The sequence below is a fragment of the Lagopus leucura genome, unplaced genomic scaffold (genome assembly GCF_019238085.1).
Source record: "Lagopus leucura isolate 7727_CA_CO unplaced genomic scaffold, USGS_WTPT01 Super-Scaffold_100002, whole genome shotgun sequence".
NCBI classification, from domain to species: domain Eukaryota; kingdom Metazoa; phylum Chordata; class Aves; order Galliformes; family Phasianidae; genus Lagopus; species Lagopus leucura.
The window spans coordinates 8,132,873-8,152,699 of record NW_024962263.1 but is presented as its reverse complement, the minus strand read 5'-3'; the positions used below and the strand labels follow the sequence as shown (position 1 = coordinate 8,152,699).

The 19,827-nt window shown below is 44.5% G+C and overlaps 4 protein-coding genes across 4 annotated transcripts; all 4 read left to right on the top strand.

Moving 5' to 3' along the window:
- The first annotated feature begins 273 nt into the window (after window positions 1-273).
- Window positions 274-7,098, top strand: LOC122178606 (N-acetyllactosaminide beta-1,6-N-acetylglucosaminyl-transferase-like). The gene is made up of 4 exons (XM_042868855.1): window positions 274-345; window positions 2,067-2,589; window positions 3,415-4,566; window positions 6,962-7,098. Exons 3-4 carry the CDS (start codon window positions 3,645-3,647, stop codon window positions 7,096-7,098), a joined length of 1,059 nt encoding a protein of 352 aa, XP_042724789.1. The 5' UTR covers window positions 274-345; window positions 2,067-2,589; window positions 3,415-3,644.
- A 796-nt stretch (window positions 7,099-7,894) lies between these two features.
- LOC122178605 (N-acetyllactosaminide beta-1,6-N-acetylglucosaminyl-transferase-like) lies at window positions 7,895-8,812 on the top strand. The gene has a single exon (XM_042868854.1). The coding sequence runs from the start codon at window positions 7,895-7,897 to the stop codon at window positions 8,810-8,812; it is 918 nt and encodes a 305-aa protein (XP_042724788.1).
- A 3,441-nt stretch (window positions 8,813-12,253) lies between these two features.
- LOC122178803 (N-acetyllactosaminide beta-1,6-N-acetylglucosaminyl-transferase-like) lies at window positions 12,254-15,645 on the top strand. The gene is made up of 3 exons (XM_042869274.1): window positions 12,254-12,328; window positions 12,962-13,054; window positions 14,137-15,645. The coding sequence occupies exons 1-3, from the start codon at window positions 12,274-12,276 to the stop codon at window positions 14,325-14,327; spliced, it is 339 nt and encodes a 112-aa protein (XP_042725208.1). The 5' UTR covers window positions 12,254-12,273; the 3' UTR covers window positions 14,328-15,645.
- A 110-nt stretch (window positions 15,646-15,755) lies between these two features.
- LOC122179136 (transmembrane protein 14C-like) lies at window positions 15,756-19,678 on the top strand. Its single transcript, XM_042869826.1, has 4 exons — window positions 15,756-15,911; window positions 16,073-16,174; window positions 18,356-18,440; window positions 18,812-19,678. The coding sequence occupies exons 1-4, from the start codon at window positions 15,836-15,838 to the stop codon at window positions 18,867-18,869; spliced, it is 321 nt and encodes a 106-aa protein (XP_042725760.1). The 5' UTR covers window positions 15,756-15,835; the 3' UTR covers window positions 18,870-19,678.
- The last annotated feature ends 149 nt before the right edge of the window (window positions 19,679-19,827 follow it).

Genomic DNA, 19,827 nt, shown 5'->3' with positions numbered 1-19,827 from the left:
AGAGAACCTGACACGCTTCTGCTTTCTTTGTATTGAAAAGCCTGCTGCAAATTCAGGCCAAAAATGAAGTTCCCGCAACGTCAGAGGCTCTGTGTTTGAAGCCTGGGAGCACAGCAAGATGATATCAGATGTGACCGTGCGCTGTCTGGCCTTTGGTGTTTGTGCAGACAGATGTGCTCATGTGCTGCATGTGATTAGATTACTTGATAGTTTTAGTGAACCATGTGAGCTGAGCTAGCATTTCCCTCGATGTGTCACTTCGTCTCTCCTCCCACTCGCTGCAAGCACTGCTGCGATGTGACTGTCCGGTGTCAGCCCTGTGCCTGCCTCGGAGCTCCTTTTCAGGTAGGTTTGTGCTTTCTTCCTTTTGAACAGCCACTTTATTGCTGGCTGGCAGGTGTGGGAATGCTCTGAACAGCAGAGAAGGGAGGGCAGGAGAGGGCAGATAGAAAGAAACTCCAACTGTTCCTCTGCCTGACTCTGCTTTCTCCTTTCCTGTGTTACACTGTGGATACACACCTTCTAGCTCAGGCAGGGCATATAAAGCACAGACTAGAGGAGTACACTGCCAGGCAGAGCTGTTTCAAGAGCTTTGTGGAGACTGTGCACATTGCATGGCACTTAGGAGCAGCACAAGACAGGGAGTTTCATTCTGATGCGAGGAGCAAAGGATGGGGAGTGCCTTTATGTGCAGAGGATGTGGTTACCCGGTTCAGAGGATCTGAACCAAAAAAAAAAAAACCGAAAAAAAAACCCCAAAACAGTGAGGAGAAATTGCTTGCTTGCAGTAGCCTCTCTAGATTTTTAACTGGTGCTGCTTCAGTCTGCCAGCTTTGTGTATGAGGGATGTGAAAATGAATGTCGTGATACAGATATTTCTGTCCTAACAACATAAGAGAAAATGCCAGATAACCCCGAACAGATGTAGAATATGTAATGTTTGTCACTACTAACCAGGGCCAAATAGGAATTTGCAACCATGATGTGCAAAGCCCATGCACCTTGCTTTTTAATTTGCTAGCAAATTAGCTGAAACCAATTACCTATATTGATTAAGCCAGAAGCATTTTACTAAATGCTAACTATATTCCTAGGATAAAAACCCTTGGTGACTGGAAAGGTCTGTTCCCATTCATCCCCAGGGAAGTCATTTCAATAGCTAATCTTACTGCTGAGTGTGTTTCCACTGTGTGAACTGTACTAAAATCTTCTTTAATGCTGCAATGAGAATTGCCACAATGAAGGTCCAGGGAACAATAAAAAGAAGCTGTGCTGCAGATCTAATTCAGCAGCAGATTTAGTTCTACCAGCACTCCTCCTACATAGCCTCTTGAAATGCATAGTACAGTTGATCTCTTCTGCCCAGTAACACTGTTTTTGCATTCAAAATATGCCAAGGTCAAATACAACCCACGCCATGAGAAAACATAGATATCATGGTTTTTTCCATTGCAGTTGCTCATGTGGCTTGAGTGCTCTACTTCTTTGTTTCCTTCCTCTCTGTGTGCATGAACATGTGTGTGATTTCTGCCTGTAACCCAAGGTATGGCTATTATTTCAGAGGAATCATCACAAGGTAGAACTAGTTAGAAGCAAAAATGAAACAAACAAAGCAAAAACAAGACAAAACAAATACTTTTGATAGCTTGGATTTCCACAGTAATTATTTGCATATATGTTTTCAGATTTTCAGATACATGCATATACATGTATACATAAATATACATAGTTCTCAAGTCTTCCTCTTTTAGAAGCACCTGGGCTGAGTTTCAACAAAACCCAAACACTCTGGAGGGTCTCAACCTTTGATACTTTGGAAAAGTTGCCTGAGCTCTCTGCCGTAAACTGAGATATCCCCAAGGAAATCCTGACTCCTGCACAACAACTGACACACCTTCTCCCCGTTTGTGTTACTGAGGTGTTTGTCTGTGTTTACTCCTATAACAAATTATTAGGAGGTAGCAGTGTTTTGAGGTCTGGGCAGGTCTGTGCACCTTGGGACAGCATTCACTAATCATGTGTGAATTCTCCTTCATGGTGATATTTGCTGTGTATTTCTTTGCTAGAGTTGGACAATGATGTCAGCTAAGTATTCACCTCTCTGAATCCTCCCTTAACAAGCTGTACTGTTGGGCTGTGATGGCATTTTCCAGTTGACTTCTTGGCAGCGTCTGGCAGTTCTCCATTATTGCCTGGGACTTTTGCACACCTCCATTCCAGACCTTTGTCTCCATCAGAGCCAAGTGTTGGTGAAGAAGACTACACTGGAAGAAGCTCAGCATGACCATGACTGCTCCTACTCATTCTTGACTCCCCAGAGAGAAGTTGCTCTTGAAGAAACTGCAATATATGAGCAAGCTTAACTTCCAGTTCTGTCCAGTGTTCTGCATTGGTGAACCTTCTGAGGGACATTCTGGGCACAAGTATCTTCTGTTACAGCTTATCACTGTACCTGATGGGGCTGAAGCCAGTGCAGTCCTCAGTAGCTTTGAACTGAGTGTTTGGGATCAGGATGGGAAGAAACAGCCCCAGAGGGCACCAAGAAGAATCTGCCAGTGCCTGAGATAGACTGTCTACACAAGTTGGATGGTATTTCCACCTTTGCATTGTAGCACATTGGATTGCCTAATCAAAGTATTTATTGGTGCAATCTCAGATAATCTGACATTGTTGCAGTGTTATCTGATGTTGGATCAAAACAACATGATGTTGGAAAAAGCTTAAATCCCCAAGAAGTGCTGTTTTATGTCAGGAGATCCACATTAGCAGACTCTCAGTTGGAAGGGAGTGTTACCAGTCATTTCACCTCAGGCAGAGTCATGCCACAATCTCTGACTGCATGAGTATGGCAATGTACCTGATGCATGCATGGCTCTCAGAAACAAGAATGTCTTGTTAGGAAAACAAAGGTTAGCTTAAATAGTTTCAATAGTAGGAACCAAGCCTGGTTCCTTGTAATGTGTGTAAGCCAGGAGCTCAACACAACTTATACATAACAGAAAAATTTTTGCAGGTTTCAAATGTACAAATGAATAAAAATATTACTTCAATATTGTTCTGATGTAATTCTAGACAGAGGCAAAAAGATTCTTAGGCTTCATGCAAATGAGTGTTGATAGCCTTACGTGGTGTGCTGCACAAACCATTCATAATTCTTGAGCAGCAATGATGAAACTTGGATAGGACAGAAAAAAGTTCCTATAAGCGAAGAAAAAATAAGTGATAGAAAAGGTAAATCTGAGAGTTTTTTTTCTGTTATATTGCACACATAGGTGTTTCATGGCTGGCTAATTCTTTAAAGGAGAGGAAAGAGGGAGCAATTAAGAGCAAAGCCACAAATTGTATTCAGAGGTAACAAAGTACATGGTAATTATTTAAGTCGGTAATTATGTGATATGTCTGTTTAATCTTTAGGGTGCTGTGGAGGAACTTCTGTCAACAACACGTTCTCTACTCGTGGTGCTCCCACATCAATGATGACTACAGATCTACGTTAAAATCAAGACATCAGCTGGATACTGTGCATTGACCTGATGGATGCATTCCCCAGCAGGAACCAAGAACAGAAAATGAAATTAACTCTTTGGGGTGTCTGATCTGACCTTCTTGTAGGGTTTCACATGTGACTTCTTTTTCAAGCAGCAATGAGTGTACTCAGATATTGCTTCTTTGTCGTCCTGATTCTCAGTGTTTCCCTTCCATTTGTTTTCTATGCCATTACTATACATGCACAAAAATCTCTCAGGAGGCTCAAGTTCTCAGTGAGTTCAACTTTAGTAGAAGACTGTAAAGCACTTACTAAAGATAAGGTGTCCTTTCTGAAGGAAAATGCTTTAAAAACATCCTTCGGAGTATTCAATTGCAGCGAGTACATCACACAGAATCACTACATCACCCGGGTGCTTTCAGCCAAGGAGGCGGCCTTCCCCCTGGCCTACATCATCACCCTGCACAAGGAGTTTGAGACCTTCGAGCGGCTCTTCAGGGCAGTCTACATGCCCCAAAACGTCTACTGCATCCACGTGGATGGCAAGGCGCCGGCCGCCTTGCAGCAAGCGGTGCGGCGCCTGGTGGGCTGCTTCCCCAACGCCTTCCTCGCCTCCCGCACGGAGCGGGTGGTCTACGGCGGTGTGTCCCGCCTGCGGGCCGACCTGCACTGCATGAGGGACCTGCTGGCCTCGGCCGTACCCTGGCGCTACCTGCTCAACGCCTGCGGGCAGGACTTCCCCTTGAAGACCAACTGGGAGATCATCCAGCATCTGAAAGCCTACAGGGGGAAGAACATCACTCCCGGAGTGCTGCCACCAGCACATGTCACTGCACGCACCAAGTATGTGCACCGGGAGCAATTATATTCTTTCTTTTCCTTCATGCTGCCGACGTTTGTACACAAGGCTCCTCCACCACACAACCTGACCCTCTACTTTGGTTCTGCGTACATTGCGGTCACCCGGCCCTTTGTAGAGTTTGTGCTGCAGGACCCGCGTGCCATCGACTTGCTGGCGTGGTCTGAGGACACCTACAGCCCCGATGAGCACTTCTGGGTGACGCTCAACAGGATCCCAGGTGAGCACACCTTCTGTTTAGTTTCCTGAGGATACATGCCCACAGTAATGGGTGTACACACAACATACACACGCACTTCAGACTGACTTTAATTAAGTATACATCGCTGAATAGAATCATAGAATTATCCTTCCAGTTGCCGGGAACAGTACTGAGAGGAACAGGCAGAGCCAGCTGATCCACACATGGCTCTGAGGCTGGTATCATTGGCACAATTTTGGGTTTCTCTATCATGAGATGATCTACACAATATAGCTGCTGGCAGCTGATGGGATGCATCTTTCTTAGAGGGGGAATAGGATTTCTGCACAAGAATTAACTGGGCCAATTGACAGAGCTAGATTGACAGAACTAGATTTGAAGGGGGAAAGGGATGAAATCAGACTTGCCTGTGATAAGCTATGGGATGGCATTTCAAAATTTGAGGGACTGCATGCCAGTGAGATCCTTCAGTCTGCTCTTGAAGTGCTGGGTACAAGGAAGAAAATTTGAGATGTTTCTATACCAATGAGGAACAAACAAGAGGAGTCAAAGCCTTGTTTCAGTTCACGAGCAATGATATCATCGGCATAAGCAAAACCTGGCGGGCAGAGCCCTGTAACTGGTATGTCATGATGGACAACACTGAGCCCTTCAGTAGGGACAGGCAGGGCAGGTGATGCTGGGAATGACTGTGAAGAAGGGGCTGGGCTTTACTGAGCTCGTAGCTGACAATTGCATGGTTGGGAGCTCTGAGCAAATAAAGTGGATATCGCTTTTCCCCTGCTATAGGCTACCCAGCCAGGATGATGACACTGATGAACTATTCATTAAGGAACTAGGATATAGCTCTAGATCAACCACCCTTAAGTTTATGGGTGACTTCAACTTCCCAGGTGCAATTGGGAATGCCACACTGCTAATATGTAGAGGTCCAAGAGATTCCTAAAATATCTTAATGATAGCATCTTAATGTGCCGTTTCTTTACTAAGGGTGAGATCTAAATGTTCACTGACCCCAAAAGAGGAAATTTCCTCTGCTCTTTCACTTCTCTTCAGCTTTACATGAGAAAACGTATACACAAAATGTATGAATTTAAAGATCTGTCACTTTTGAAATAGAAGTGCCTGATATGAAAGCCTTTACTTCTAGATCTTTGCCTGAAAGAGGCAGACTAACATCTGACCTGGAATACCCAAGGCTGGGACATCCCTTGGTCATGTACATCCCTCCACAGAATTGGTGAATGGTCACCTGTAGTAAGGGAAGTTGGGGGGTTTGCAGGGAAAATGCTAGGCCAGAATCGCTTTTATTCCTCTTTTGTGCAAGAAGCTTACAGCTGTGAGTATGCATCCCAGAGAGAGGAAAGAAAAAAAGAAAGGCTCCCTATGTCATTTTTGCTCATATGTCAATGATTGGGATGTAATGAAAAGGATGGATACTTTTATTAGCAAGTAGTGTTTTAAATCACTCTCAGATTTCAAAAGTACATCTGCACCATCCTGATGGCAATATTTCAGTTAGGAGCTGAATAGCAGACAGAAAAATAAGGACAGTTGGCATACAGTATACCTCAGGTAATGGCAGACATGTGGCAGGTAATGCTGTGAGTCAAGCTAAGGATACAACCAAGGCAGATGGGAGTTCTCTTTGTGCAAGCAAAGTCACATAAAAATTTAAAAACAAAGAACTGGTTGATGTGGTTCATTAATGTGTTAGCATTGCTACCCAGCATTTTATGGTATTATTCTTGTCTCATACCCACAACCAAAGGACGTGAACAAGATGTTCCTTGAGAGCCACCAGCTCTCATGTGACTCTGGAATTATTGCTGCAGATAAACTGAAGTTTCAACAAATAGGCCTACTTTGTTGTTGTGGTTTGTTTGTTGTTTTTTCCATCTCTATATATAATTTATCCCACACCAAGCTTCTCACTACAGCAACTTAATCACTCATTACTACTTTGGTAACTCTCGATTCCTCCACTGTTTCTAGAGAGACTCTTGCAATGACCTTTTTAGCAGTGCATGCATCATACTAATGTGCCACTGTGGTTGAGTTTTGCCTCCCAGAATTGTTTCTATTCTTTTCTTTACGTTAATGCCCACCCTTCAAAAGACAGATGTAGACAGAAAGGTAGAAGCTTTTTGTATGATTCCAGTCAGTGACGCTAGTTGAATAAGTGATGCTCTCTAGAAGGAAGTATTTTGTATCTATGTCTGCAGCATTACTCATATAACTAACACTTGTGCTTTTGTTTGCATTTTCCATTCTTTAATGAGGTTTCCTGTTTGAGCAAACACTTCTTGTAGAAATAAGGTATTAAAAAAAGAGATTTTCCTGTAACTGCTATTGAGTCTTATGCCCACAAAGCTGTTGCAATCCCATAATCAAAACCTTTGTCTCTTGCCAGATCTGCTTAAGGAAGATGTTGCAATGCAGCAAGTACACCTGCCTTATGGCAGAATTTCCAGAAAAAATATTCTTGTCCTATATCCTCCATTCAGGCATTACAGTTTATCACAGAATATAGGATTAAAATATGGTTAAGTCTAGATGCAGTCTTTAGCTGTTAATTTAAGTGTTGCTTTAGTGCAGATTTTCTCCTACTGAAGCCAAACTGCTTTACAACCAATCTTTTGCTTTGCACTAAAATACTACATAGTGATGACAGAGTAAGGAAAGACATGACTCAAGGCTTTCTGAAAAGCCACAGCTAATAAATGGACTTTCACTCCTTTGCCTGATTCCCCAGTATCTTCGTATCTATCACACAATGGTGTAACGGTTTAATAGGCTGCTTCTTGGAAGGCAGAAGCAGAATTACAGCATTTTAAAGAAGTGTTTTCATCTAAACGCAAACTCATCTGACCACAATGAAAGTTGTGCTGCACATGTTGAGAGACAAACCCTGCAGCCAGCTGCCTGCCTGGGCAGCGGCACCGGAAGACACCAGAGCCACGGATGCTGGAAAAAAGAGCATGTCCTGAACAGCAGTGCCTTAATTCAGACCGCTGCCTTGAATGAAGCAGCTTTTAACATGCTTCTGTTCCCCGGGGTTTAATTTCCTTCTCAACGAGTTGTGAGGTCTGCTTTAAAGCTTCCCAATCTTGAGTTTATTTTAAATCCCACCCTTGCCTACCAAATTTACTGTTCTAGAGCCTAGATGGCACTACAAGGACAGACCCCCTCCAGGGTCAATGAGCTGTTAACGGGCATTACCGGCCCGGCCCCTCGGGCTCAGTGCCTGCCGCTTGGCAGCAGTTCAGCCCGCAGGCCCCGGCCCCGCGCTCCCCGTGTCAGGGCCGTGCAGTGCCGAGCGGCCATGCGGCGACGTCGGCTAGCGATGAGTCTGACGGTGGCTGTGGTACTGCTGGGTGCCGCCGCGCTGCTGAGGCGCCGTGGAAGGAGCGGGGCAGGCGCTGGTAGCTCTGCTGAGGGCGCAGCGCTGGAGCGAGCGTGTGGCACGCTGCTGGCCGGGCAGGCTCCCACGCTGCAGGATGGGGGGCTGCGACCTTCGGCCAGGGACTCCTCCTGCAGCGAGTACGTGTCCCACAGCCACTACATCACCCGGGTGCTGTCAGCCGAGGAGGCGGCCTTCCCCCTGGCCTACATCATCACCCTGCACAAGGAGTTTGAGACCTTCGAGCGGCTCTTCAGGGCAGTCTACATGCCCCAAAACGTCTACTGCATCCATGTGGATGGCAAGGCGCCAGCCGCTTTGCAGCAAGCGGTGCGGCGCCTGGTGGGCTGCTTCCCCAACGCCTTCCTCGCCTCCCGCACGGAGCGGGTGGTCTACGGCGGTGTGTCCCGCCTGCGGGCCGACCTGCACTGCATGAGGGACCTGCTGGCCTCGGCCGTGCCCTGGCGCTACCTGCTCAACGCCTGCGGGCAGGACTTCCCCTTGAAGACCAACTGGGAGATCATCCAGCATCTGAAAGCCTACAGGGGGAAGAACATCACTCCCGGAGTGCTGCCACCAGCACACGTCACTGCACGCACCCGCTTCATGCACCTGGAACGGGGTGGGAGCAACGTCTCAGGGCTGGTCACCCCTCAGGTGCACAAGGCTCCTCCACCACACAACCTGACCCTCTACTTTGGTTCTGCGTACATTGCGGTCACCCGGCCCTTTGTAGAGTTTGTGCTGCAAGACCCGCGTGCCATCGACTTGCTGGCGTGGTCTGAGGACACCTACAGCCCCGATGAGCACTTCTGGGTGACGCTCAACAGGATCCCAGGTAGGCTGTGGGGTCCTGTCTAGGCATCCATATGGTTTTGTTACTAATCTCACTAAAATAGACCGATGGCACTAACTTTCCATTGCAGAGTGTCAGCTGATTGTGGTGGTTCACCACAGCTCTCTTCACCATGGAAGTGCTTCTCAGTGACGTTCACCATTAGGTTGTCATCACTCCTGCAGGTTTATATAGAAGATCACCCTGATGGGTGATAGCCTGTGTTAGCAACAGTAGTGACAAACCATGGATGATATACTGAGCAATCCCAAATTTATCTTCCTGGGGATTTCTCCACTTGGCCACGCTGTCTTTTGGTGGGAATGGCACCTATAAATGGGCAGCGTGGTGAGTCCAGTGAAATAATAGCTTTTCTGCTCAGCCGCAGTAGCCTTGTCCTCCAATGGCACAGGCCTGAAATAGGCTTAGGTTATAGCAAGCTTCATTGATGTTTGAGCTGTCTATATTAAGGTCTTCCTGGTGTCCTTGAAGAGTGGAAATGGACAGTCCCTGCTTTGAGGAATGACTCTGTTTTGCCGTATTCGCTCTTTAGTCCCATGTGTATTTGCAAGTAATATATTTGTGCTTCAAAAGCCACTGTAGGGATTTGTGAATTTTCAGATCCAACTGCACACCTTTGTTCATGGAAGAGAGGATGTGCATATCTTGCACTAAGCTTGGAGTGTTTCCCAAACATAAATATCTGGCCTCAGAGTCCAGCAGAAGTTACTATCATTTTCAAAATGTTTTACAGAATCACCAAAGGTGATCTGTGCACTGTTTCACTGTTTTGAGTGGATTTATGAAGTGTGTCTTGGTCAACCTGATGTGCTGGGTGAGGGTACGGAAGGATTTTCTGTGCACCAGCCTACAAAGCGCAAGAGAAAAGCTTAGATCAGTTGATGGTGCAGAAGTGTAAACTCATCTCCTTCTGTAAAGAGAACTGCAAATGAAGAAGCACAAATTGCTATTGAAGACTGACTAACAGCTTGGCTTTAATTGACACACTGAGTAGATCCTGGAATTACAGGTAAAGGACTTAAAATTTCAGAGTAAATCAGGCAGCCTTTTATCCTATTGCATTTCCATCTGAATATGAGTTTATGTGTGATTACAGAAATGCAAAAGCAGTGGCACATTTTGTGTAAGATATGGATGTCTTTCTCGATGATAGCTGGTAGTTGGTGCAAGAAGGAAAGGGAGTGGACTCCTTTTTTGAGCCAGTGCATGCAAATCAACTCTCATTGGGATTTGAATGGCAAAAAGAAAAAAAAAAGAGGAAAGGAGAATCTTAGTTGAGGAGCATATTTTGCTGTGCCCTGTGGTTGTGCTCAATGTTCAGAACTGGAGTGTGTTTTTCCTACCACCAGACCCATGTCTGTGTGCTCAGCACAGTGCTGTGAAATGCTGCTCAGGGGAAGAGGACTGGGCTTTGCTTCCCAAATGGTGTTTTGCAGCCACCAGAACTGCACTGGTGTGTTGTGAACTCAGCCACAGCTGACTGGAAAAACGAGTCAGCCCCTCCAACACTTTTACTTTCATTTCTTCCCTTGGTGCGTACTTGAAATTCACTTATTTTGCTGCAGATACTTTCAGATTCCTGTCACATACATGGGTGATCCAAGCCGTGTGAGATGAGAGCTGAATAAAAGCAGAGTGAGTAGCTCACACCTGAGTTTATATTAATGCTTACCACCAGCATAACTCTTCAGACAAAGTGTTTTATCAAAAGGTCCCAAGAACAACTTCTGAATATGAAATCAATTGGTAAGGATTTGACAAAGATATAAAGGAAAATGTGGTAAACCCATTTTTTTTTTTTAAAGTGCTGAGCTATGTTATTCTTTACTCTTTAATTAACTTACAAAAATGCCTAGTTTACTTAATTTGAGAGCTGGTGAATAATGTGAAGTCAGTAATTTTGTATTCCTAGAAGGCAGTGCCTCCCATTGTTTTTGTGGATGTCCCGAGGTTGTTCCTGTTTTGTCAGTCATCTTTCTTCCTTCCTGCAGCCTCAGCATTTTCCAGAGTTCATCATCACACCACGCTTACTGCCAGCTCTTGTGAACAGGTTTCTAATTTGGAATGACAACGCATGTCCCAGGCCGTTTGAAGAGCATATCCCCTGCCATCACTGCCTCTTTTTGTCTTTTATCAAGTGTTGTCTCTACGTGAATGCTTTCTGCCATAGAATAACATCTTCTGAAATTTCCCCGGGACAAAATCTCACTTTGGCATGTTATTTTATTTGATAATAGGCCAGTACGTAGAGGAGGAGAAACAAGATTGTGATGTTCTGCTGGCAGGTATCTCTGTTTATAGAAAACTGCTGCAGTGTTTCTGCTGTTGGATCAAGTGGTAGTATTTGAAAGCACCTATCCATAGTTATGAAGAAATCCCTACCTTATGAGGAACACACTATCCTTAAAAACCCAAAATAGAGAAAGAAAAAGGAAATAAAAACCAAAAACTGATGCTTAACTTTTCTCTCATCAAATCTCTCAAAAACAGAACAACAAGAGTGAATAAACCCTTGACATTACACAGTGTCTTTCTTTGGGTTCACTTTTGCCCTTCACTGTGCTCTCTTCAAGCTCACAGGCAAAACAGTTGTTAGGTTGCAGTTACTGTGAAGATGTTGTGCTTAATGCCACTGGGGAAGGAAACAAAAGAACCAGAAACTTCCTGTACTTTTATCTTTCCTTTTCGTAGAACACTGAATTATCACTGCGTTGATGAGTATTTCAGTTACCATTTCAGCGCTGAACGTGGCTTCTTATTTGTTCTCCCATTGCTATTTGAGATTGTGGTTTACAGAGCTACTAGCAGATCACCTCTGTTAGGATTGCAGCTCACTAGCAAAATGAATCATCTAGATTAATACACAGTTTAAACGACACTATGAAAATCAGAAAGAGGGCTAATTGCTACTGAAGAAAAAGGTCAGAAGTGGGGATTAAAATACCTGCTTTACTTTTCTTAAAACTGTATTTGATGGACTCGGGTCCTACAATTCCAAATCAAGGTGTTTTGTTCAAGCTTTAAAAGGATTGCTGTAAACTGAGGAAAATTACTGTGTTTTTGGTATGTATGTATGATAAGTATGTATGAAATAATATTGCTGCTACTCAAGAGACTGCCAGGGGAGGGAGCTGCAGCTGCAGCTTGCAGCTGCCTCACAGTGCATGGGGAGCAGCCAGAGTGATGTAAATCCTCTCCTCCCTGACCAGTGCTACCAGTCAGTGCTGTTACTTCTACTGCACTTGTTAAAGCTCCTGACTTGCAGGTACTCCTATGCTAAACTCTTTGCATTTGAGCAAGTTACTCTTTTTGTCTTGTAGCAGAAATGCTGTCAGGGCTTGAAGCACTGATTGAGCACCTGCTGAGAAGGCAGGGCCAACCCAGAGGAGCTCAGGTGCAAGCAATGCACTGAGTGGAAGGGGTGGAACCAGGATCCACGCCTTCCCAGATCTCATGTTAAAGGTTGATGGAAACAAGGGTATCTTGTTTAGAGGTCCTTGCCTACCTGAGGTTTTCTGAAAGTAAGTTGTTTCTTTCCTTTATTTCTATGCTGCATTTGCACAAACTCTCCCTTACTGCAGCCTGTGACCTTGCTGTCATTGCTTCAATTTCCACTGTGTTACATGCCTGTTTTCAGCCTCGTTAGAAGAATGCAAAAGCAGCAGCTGTGTCTTTGTACCTGCTGATGTACTTCTGGCTCCCCACATGTTGCCTCTTCTGCCATTTGATAACTCAGGTGCAATACTATGGTAATTACTTGCTAGGCAGGAAAGAATAAAATATGTTGAGCTTTTTTTTATAACCAGGCAAATAAATTATAGGCAAGTGTTTGTGTTACAGTGAGAAATTGGTGCTTTTCCAGCTTTCTTTAGTGAAGTGTTTTGTGTTTTGGAGATCTTCCGTTACTGACCTGAATTCAGTATTGCAGTGCAGATCAGGTGCAGAGGTTTTCCTAGCTGGAACTATCCAACCATCTCTTGTGTTCAAAGGCCAGTGCTTCATCCTATGGCAGCCATCTCTTTGTTATAGCCTAGAGCTGAAGGTACTGCATTTTATCCCAGTTCCATGGAGAAAAGTACTAGAGAGGAGAGGTAAAACCAAACATACAGATGTTCAAAAGAGTGACAGTGTTATTTTCTGTTACCTAACTGCAGGTGTCCCTGGGTCCATGCCTAATGCATCGTGGGAAGGTGACCTGAAAGCAGTGAAGTGGATTGATATGGAAGATGTCCATGGAGGTTGTCACGGTAATGCGTATATTCTTCCTCAGTTCTTCTTGTTCATCTAGTGAAAAACTTGACTTCTTCCTGTAGCCCTACATAATGCAAGTCAGTTCTTAAGCAGCAGTTGATCAGAAATAAGACGTTGAAAGCTTTGTCCTTAGGTAGTGAATAACAGTAGCCACGTTAAAAAAAAGCAGTTAGAAATTTAGAACAGTTACTTCTTCATCAGGAACATTGATAGAATACATCAGAAAGGAGGGTGTGTAACAACGCTTAATGCTTACAAGAGTTAGCTGACTGTTTTCTTCTAAGTGTGGGGGAATCATCTTGTGGGTGATGGGGAATAGCCCATGTAGAATTGTAACTCACAGCATGGGGACACAGAACCACTGATGTAGGCACTGATGCCTGCTGGATCCACACTGGGTAGGGAACCTCAGGAACTGCAAGCTGACAATGTTTAAATACTGAGGTTTTCCTGTTTCGTATTGCTTCATGACATAACATTAGTGAGTTATAATTTCTATGGCACGCTCAATTTTTTTGGTCACTGATTTGTATTTTCTATGATGCTACTACTTTTGACATGTAAAAGTGAGAGGAAAATAGAATATGTATTTCATAAACTTTTAATTCATTGTTTGTGTTGAGGAGGAAAAAAGAATGATCATTTCAGTCAGCTTAAATTGCAGCGGTTTCACATTATTGTGACTACACCAAAATAAGTGACATTGCACCAGTATCAACCCATGTTATTTAGTGGAGAATCTTGCATAAGTAAAAGGATCAATTCCTCTTCACTGACAGAAGGAAGTTTCCCTCTTTGCTGTGTCTCAGCCTTGTCTTAGAGTCTCAAGTAATAAAATTTCTGGCCTATCTCCTTACTCAGGAATTATGCTTATTATTTACTCATAAGCAATTTCCTTCATGCCATTTTGTTGTTCATACTTACACTGTGTGTCTAGTAAGCCTTTTAGGATGTGGTGTAGATTTATAGTGGCTTTGCAGATAAAACTTATCCAAAGAAAGTTTTGGATCCATAAGCATGCCTGTAGAAAGAAAACCAGGTTCTGACATTTCTTTTATGTTTCTTTTTAATTTGGCAGGCCATTATGTCAGAGGCATTTGTGTATATGGAACAGGTGACCTTGAGTGGCTTTTAAACTCCACCTGTATGTTTGCAAATAAGTTTGAGCTCAGAACATACCCGCTGACTGTGGAGTGCCTGGAGCTGAGACATCGAAAGAGAACCTTGGCACAGAGTGAAGTTCAGGTGGAACCAAACTGGTATTTCTAGCTAGTGAAAACCCAGGATGCATCAACAAAAGTGGTCAGAATTGCACCAGAAATCTAATTTCTGTTTTGCTGGAAGAACACATTCATCCAACAGGTTTCTTTAGGATGTGCACTAGTTGCAGCTCAGGTCAGCTTGTCTTACTTTGTCTGCAAATCTATCTTTTCGCTTCACATTTGGAGACCAAAATGTGGAAGATTCCAAAAAGAAGCAAGTGGGCACAGCTCTTTTTACAGCTGCCCTGTTTGTACTTTTGCAGTTTTAATGGCCTGTTACGCAGCCCTAACTTTTTTCTTGCTACACTGACATTGCTGCCTGTTTCTATAAAAATGTATATAGAATCAGGCATCCTTGGGGCTTCTCATTACCTTGAAGACAAGTAGTGTGCATTGGTAAGCAGAAAGATAACAAGTCACAGTGAATAAGACCTTAAAAAGAGGAACACAATTGGTGGCCATGCATGCAGCTGCCGTTTGGTCAAAAATACAGAAACTTATCTCACCAGGGAAGTACTGGGAATGGGAGAAAGGTGCTGAACTGCTGTTCTAAAGTCTGTTCTTTAAACATCTGTTGGTTCAAGGTTTGTAGGAGTATAGCACCTTTTGCTATGCAAATGGTTGTAGATAGAAAGATCTGATAGGCTTTCAGGCACAAGAGCTCTTTATGAAAAGTGAAGTCTTACTTATTTGTTTCACTTGGCCAACTAATAGAGTTGGAAACCGACTGACATGCAGATTTTGGCCTGCCAGTGTCCTCAGATCATCATATGTAAGGACACAAAGGGAGGGGGAGGGCAGTGAAAAGGGATGCCAGGACTGAAAGATCAGTAGTTGAGCTTTGGCAGTAAGTCTGTAACTTTGTGTCATGTTTTGACAGGGACTGAGCCTCCTTCCCAAGCTTTTGAGTGGTTAATAGGTGTAGGTAACGTTGAGCTTCACAGCCCTATTTTTGTTTCCCGATTGCAGCCACCAGAGGGAGGCAGTCAAATAGCTGAGCTGATACTCATTGCTAAGCCTACCTAGCCCTTCAGCATGCAGTCTCCGAAGCAGAATTGAATGGTTCTTCCTGCAGTGATGACAGGCTGTATTCCTGGGGTTATTTTAGCACGTTGGATGACCCAGCTAGCAGCATGGTGGAGCACCTTGGCTCAAGCAGTGGGTCCTGAACAGTATCTACTCCCAGCTTCGTTAAACCACCGCTAACTTCTGTGTCCTTTTCTTTTCCTGACTCGCCACCATTTACAGCGTCGCTTCCTTTTTTTTTTTTTTTAAACGAATGTTACGCAAATATGCAAATAAATAATAATATATGCAAATAAACCCTTTAGCTATCATTGTGCGACTGATTTCTGGGCACGGCCGGTGGCGGCGGGGTTGAGCTTCCCGCCCGCGGCCGGAACTCCGTGAGGCGCCGCTCCGCCCCGCCGCACGCCGGGAAGCGCCGCGCCAAGGTCAGAGCGGGCCGTGGCCAACCGCCCCCAGGCTGCAGCGGGCGGCGGAGGGGCACCGCACATGGAGTACGACTGGGTCGGCTTCGGGTACGCGGCGCTGGTGGCCTCTGGGGGCATCATCGGCTACGCCAGGGCAGGTAGGCTGCTGTTAGCGGTGGGCAAGAGGAGGGAAGGTCGGAGCGCGGGGTTCTGCCCTTTGAAAGGGCTGCCTGCCTGCGCGGGGACGGAGGGCTGCGAAGCGTCTTACTAATTGGGAAACAAATGCAGGTTGTGATTTATGTTGCTTGCTTTCTTGAAGGCAGCGTCCCGTCCCTCGCTGCCGGCCTTCTGTTCGGTGGCCTGGCAGGGCTGGGTGCCTACCAGCAGTCCAAAGAGCCGAAGAACGTGTGGCTTTCTCTTGGTAAGTGCTTGGCATCCGAGTGTTGACACTGACGGCTGGAGCACCTCTGCTGTCAGGGCAAGCTGAGGGAGCTGGGCTTGTTCAGCCTGGAGAGAAGAAGGCTGTGGGGTGACCTCATTGCAGCCTTCAGTACCTAAAGGGAGCCTACAAACAGGAGGGAGTCAACTCTTTACAAGGGTGGATAACAACAGGACAAGGGGAAATGGTTTTAAATTGAGGGAGGGAAGATTTAGGTTGGATGTCAGGGAGAAGTTATTTACAGAGAGGGTGGTGAGGTGCTGGAAGAGCTGCCCAGAGAGGCTGTGGATGCCCCGTCCCTGGAGGTGTTCAAGGCCAGGTTGGATGGGGCCATGTGCAGCGTGGTCTGGTATTAAATGGGGAGGTTGGTGGCCCTGCATGTGGTAGGAGAACTGGAGAGTCATGATCCTTGAGGTTCCTTCCAATCCTGACCATTCTGTGATTCTGTCCCAGCTAGCTTGTGTCCCTTTATTTGTACAAGTGCTGTGAGCGTTGGCAGGGCTGCCTGCCCATAGCTGGGAAGCATTTGTGCCAGAGCTCTAGCTCCTTGCTGTACTGTCTCTGGGAGCCATGCTGGGTGGCAGCTATGTATCCCCACTGCCAGGTGAGGTACTGTGTTAAATTAATTCAGGCACAGGGGAATCGTGTGGTAAAACAGCTGCAAAGGAGCATTTTTAAGCTTAAAAATGTTTTAATGTATGCTGTGGAAAGAAATCTTAAATCTACAAAAGGAGGGAAAGAATTGTTCTCTATTGCTTGTCCCACTTCTGTTGCTTACAACAGATGGGACAAGAAGCTGTAGGCTTAGCTTGCAGCAAACCTTTTGAGGGAAGCAAAAAAGATGAAATGATAGTGGAAGGTGTTGGGAAGCATTGGAAGAGATCAGGTGAAGCTTAAGGAACTTCCATTGCTGCAGGGCCTCAGTAACTGGTCAGGTCAGTGCCTGTGAGGAATTGGTCACATCTTTGTGCACTAGGTTGAGCTCTTAGAGCTCTGTAACCACATCAAAGCTTTATTAGCATTTAGATATTACAAGGATTTAAGGCTGTTTAGAAACAACAGATCTTGTTCATGCAATGTGCTGAAGGGCTTTATGGGATCCCTGGCAAACACTGCAGAGGACCAAACTGTGTGGTGAGTAGAAAACGAGGTGCAACACACACAGCTCAATGTGAAGCACAGCTGGTTTGTGCACTCTCTCTTCCTGTGTGATGTGTACTAGGAATGGCCATGCATCTCCCATCTCCTGCGCTAGTTTTTAGACAGTATAGTGAGAGAAAGATGAGTTGCTTCCGTACTTCTTGATTTTTGGACGTAGACATAGTGGGCCTCTTGAAGGCAGCATGATGTCCTGGCTTAGTGTAATTCCTTATTCATCTATTCTATTTTATGAGGTAGTGAAGGATGAGGGGAAGTAGTTTTAAACTGGAAGAGAGTAGACTTAGATTAGATATCACAATTTTTTTTCTTGTGTGAGTGAGACACTGGAACAGGTTGCTCAGAGAGGTTGTGAATTCTCCTTCCCCGAAAGCATTCAAGGCTAGGATGGATGAGAGGTTGAGCAACCTGGCCTACTGGGAGGTGACCCTGTCTATAGCAGGGGGTTGGAGCTGGATGCTCTCAAGAGGTTCCTTCCAACCCATACCATTCTCTGATCATTCCACGATTCTGTTTCTCTGCAGCCTCCTGTGATCTGCAGTTGTGGCTCCAGCTGGGCTTTAGATTGCTCAAACTGCATCAAATAGGAAATGTAATAATATTTGACTTCCACACAGTAATCTTTATCAACCACCCTAGCTTTCTAGCAGTTTTTAGGTTATCCGTATTCAAGGAAATAATCCTCCTCCTTCTGCAAATAAATGGAAATTGAGGGAGTGTTAGTGATTTGCACAGAGGAGTGGAGGTTATGGGTGATGAGGCAGTGTTAGTAGCTGGTTAGATCTACTCATTTGTAATGGACAGTGGAGCAGGCTTACCAAAGCTGCCATAAAGCTTACAGCTGCTCTGCTGCTTAACAAAAATAAGTAAAATATTTGCTTTTGAGGGGAGGAGAGACACATAGGCCTGTTGGCACTGGTAGGTGTGTAACAGGGTTATAGTGCTGCACTGGCACTTCAGACCCACTTCCCTGAAACTGTTCTGACTGGGCTTCTCTTTTATCAGTGGCATCTGGAACCTTGTCTGCTGTCATGGGGATGAGATTTTATAACTCCAGAAAAGCGATGCCTGGGGTCGTTGCTGGTGCCAGGTACTCACATCTTCTGTTCTTGTCTGTGTTTTGAATAAGCATTTTATTTAACTTACACATTGATCATATTGTGTTCAAGAAGTGTTTAGATGTTGTACTGAGAGACATGGGTTAGGGGAAATATGGGTGGTAGGTGGACAGTTGGACTGGATCATCTTGGAGGTCTTTTCCAACCTTGGTGGTTCTGTGATGAGGTTTTTTTTTTTAATGTTACATGGTGAGTTGTGTGAGAAATGAAATCTTGTGTTGTAGTCCATCTAAATGAATCATAACGTTTTCTTCTGTGGTGGTGTTTGAGAATTTTCCCCTATCCCTTTCTTTTGTTTCTTCGTGCTTTCTTCCTTTGTTTTAACAAATATTCTGTTCAACAGTTTATTGATGGTTGGAAGACTCATGTTGCAGATGATGGAAAAGCCACTTGAGCCATAAGTGAACATCACACCACTTGAAAATACATGAGTAAGAAGCCTGAAAATGCCACTGCCTGAATGCACTATATAAAAAAAATGTAACAGACACTGCTGTCTGTGCACTGTTTTTTCATATCCTTATGTGTATGGATTATGTCTTTAAATGAGAGAAATTGAGAACCCTTGTTACGTCTTCCAAAGTGGTATTCGTCTCAACAGCTGCACTGTGAAGTAGGAAAATGAGTATAGGATTAGTTCAGCTTCTTGTTCTGTAGTTTATGCAAAGGTCTCTAGGCCCTTGTGTGCAGACAGTTGCAGGAATGAGCCTTAAATATACATCTGGACTTGTGCTTGTAAAACCCATTAGACTGCTGAAACAATGGGACACAAGTTGAACTAGATGAGCCTAGATGAGCTTGGAGGTCTTTTCCAGCATAGGTGATTCTAAATTGCCAATTTATCATTGATATTTCCTATAACATATCAGCTTTTTGTCACCTTTCCCTCCCACTTCCCTGCCAGCTTATCTGGTCATCATGTTTGTCAATCAGGGACTTTGTTCTGCTAGCACTGCGTTAGAACCTTGGCCTAAAAACACAATCATGAAGCAGGGAGTTAAGTTTCTATGTAATGCAATGAAAGTAAACCTGTTACTTGAAATTATTTATAAGGAAAAGTGCCCAACTAAATGTAATTAATTTGACTTTTACAGATTATTCTTTGTAAGAAATAAAAAATGTACTTCATTAGGTAATGCTGAGTCGCAGTCATAGCACTTGTATGAAAATGTTACTTTAAATAAACCAGCCAACGTAATATTATTACAAATTTCCTTTCTGCACAACTATTTTTTTCTTTAATCATTCATTTGGACTGATACATTTAGTGCCTCTTCTGTAGGTAGTCTGGATATATCTGTGAACATGAATTGTCTGATAGCCCTGTTCCATTCCCTGGGCACACGGACCTATAAATAT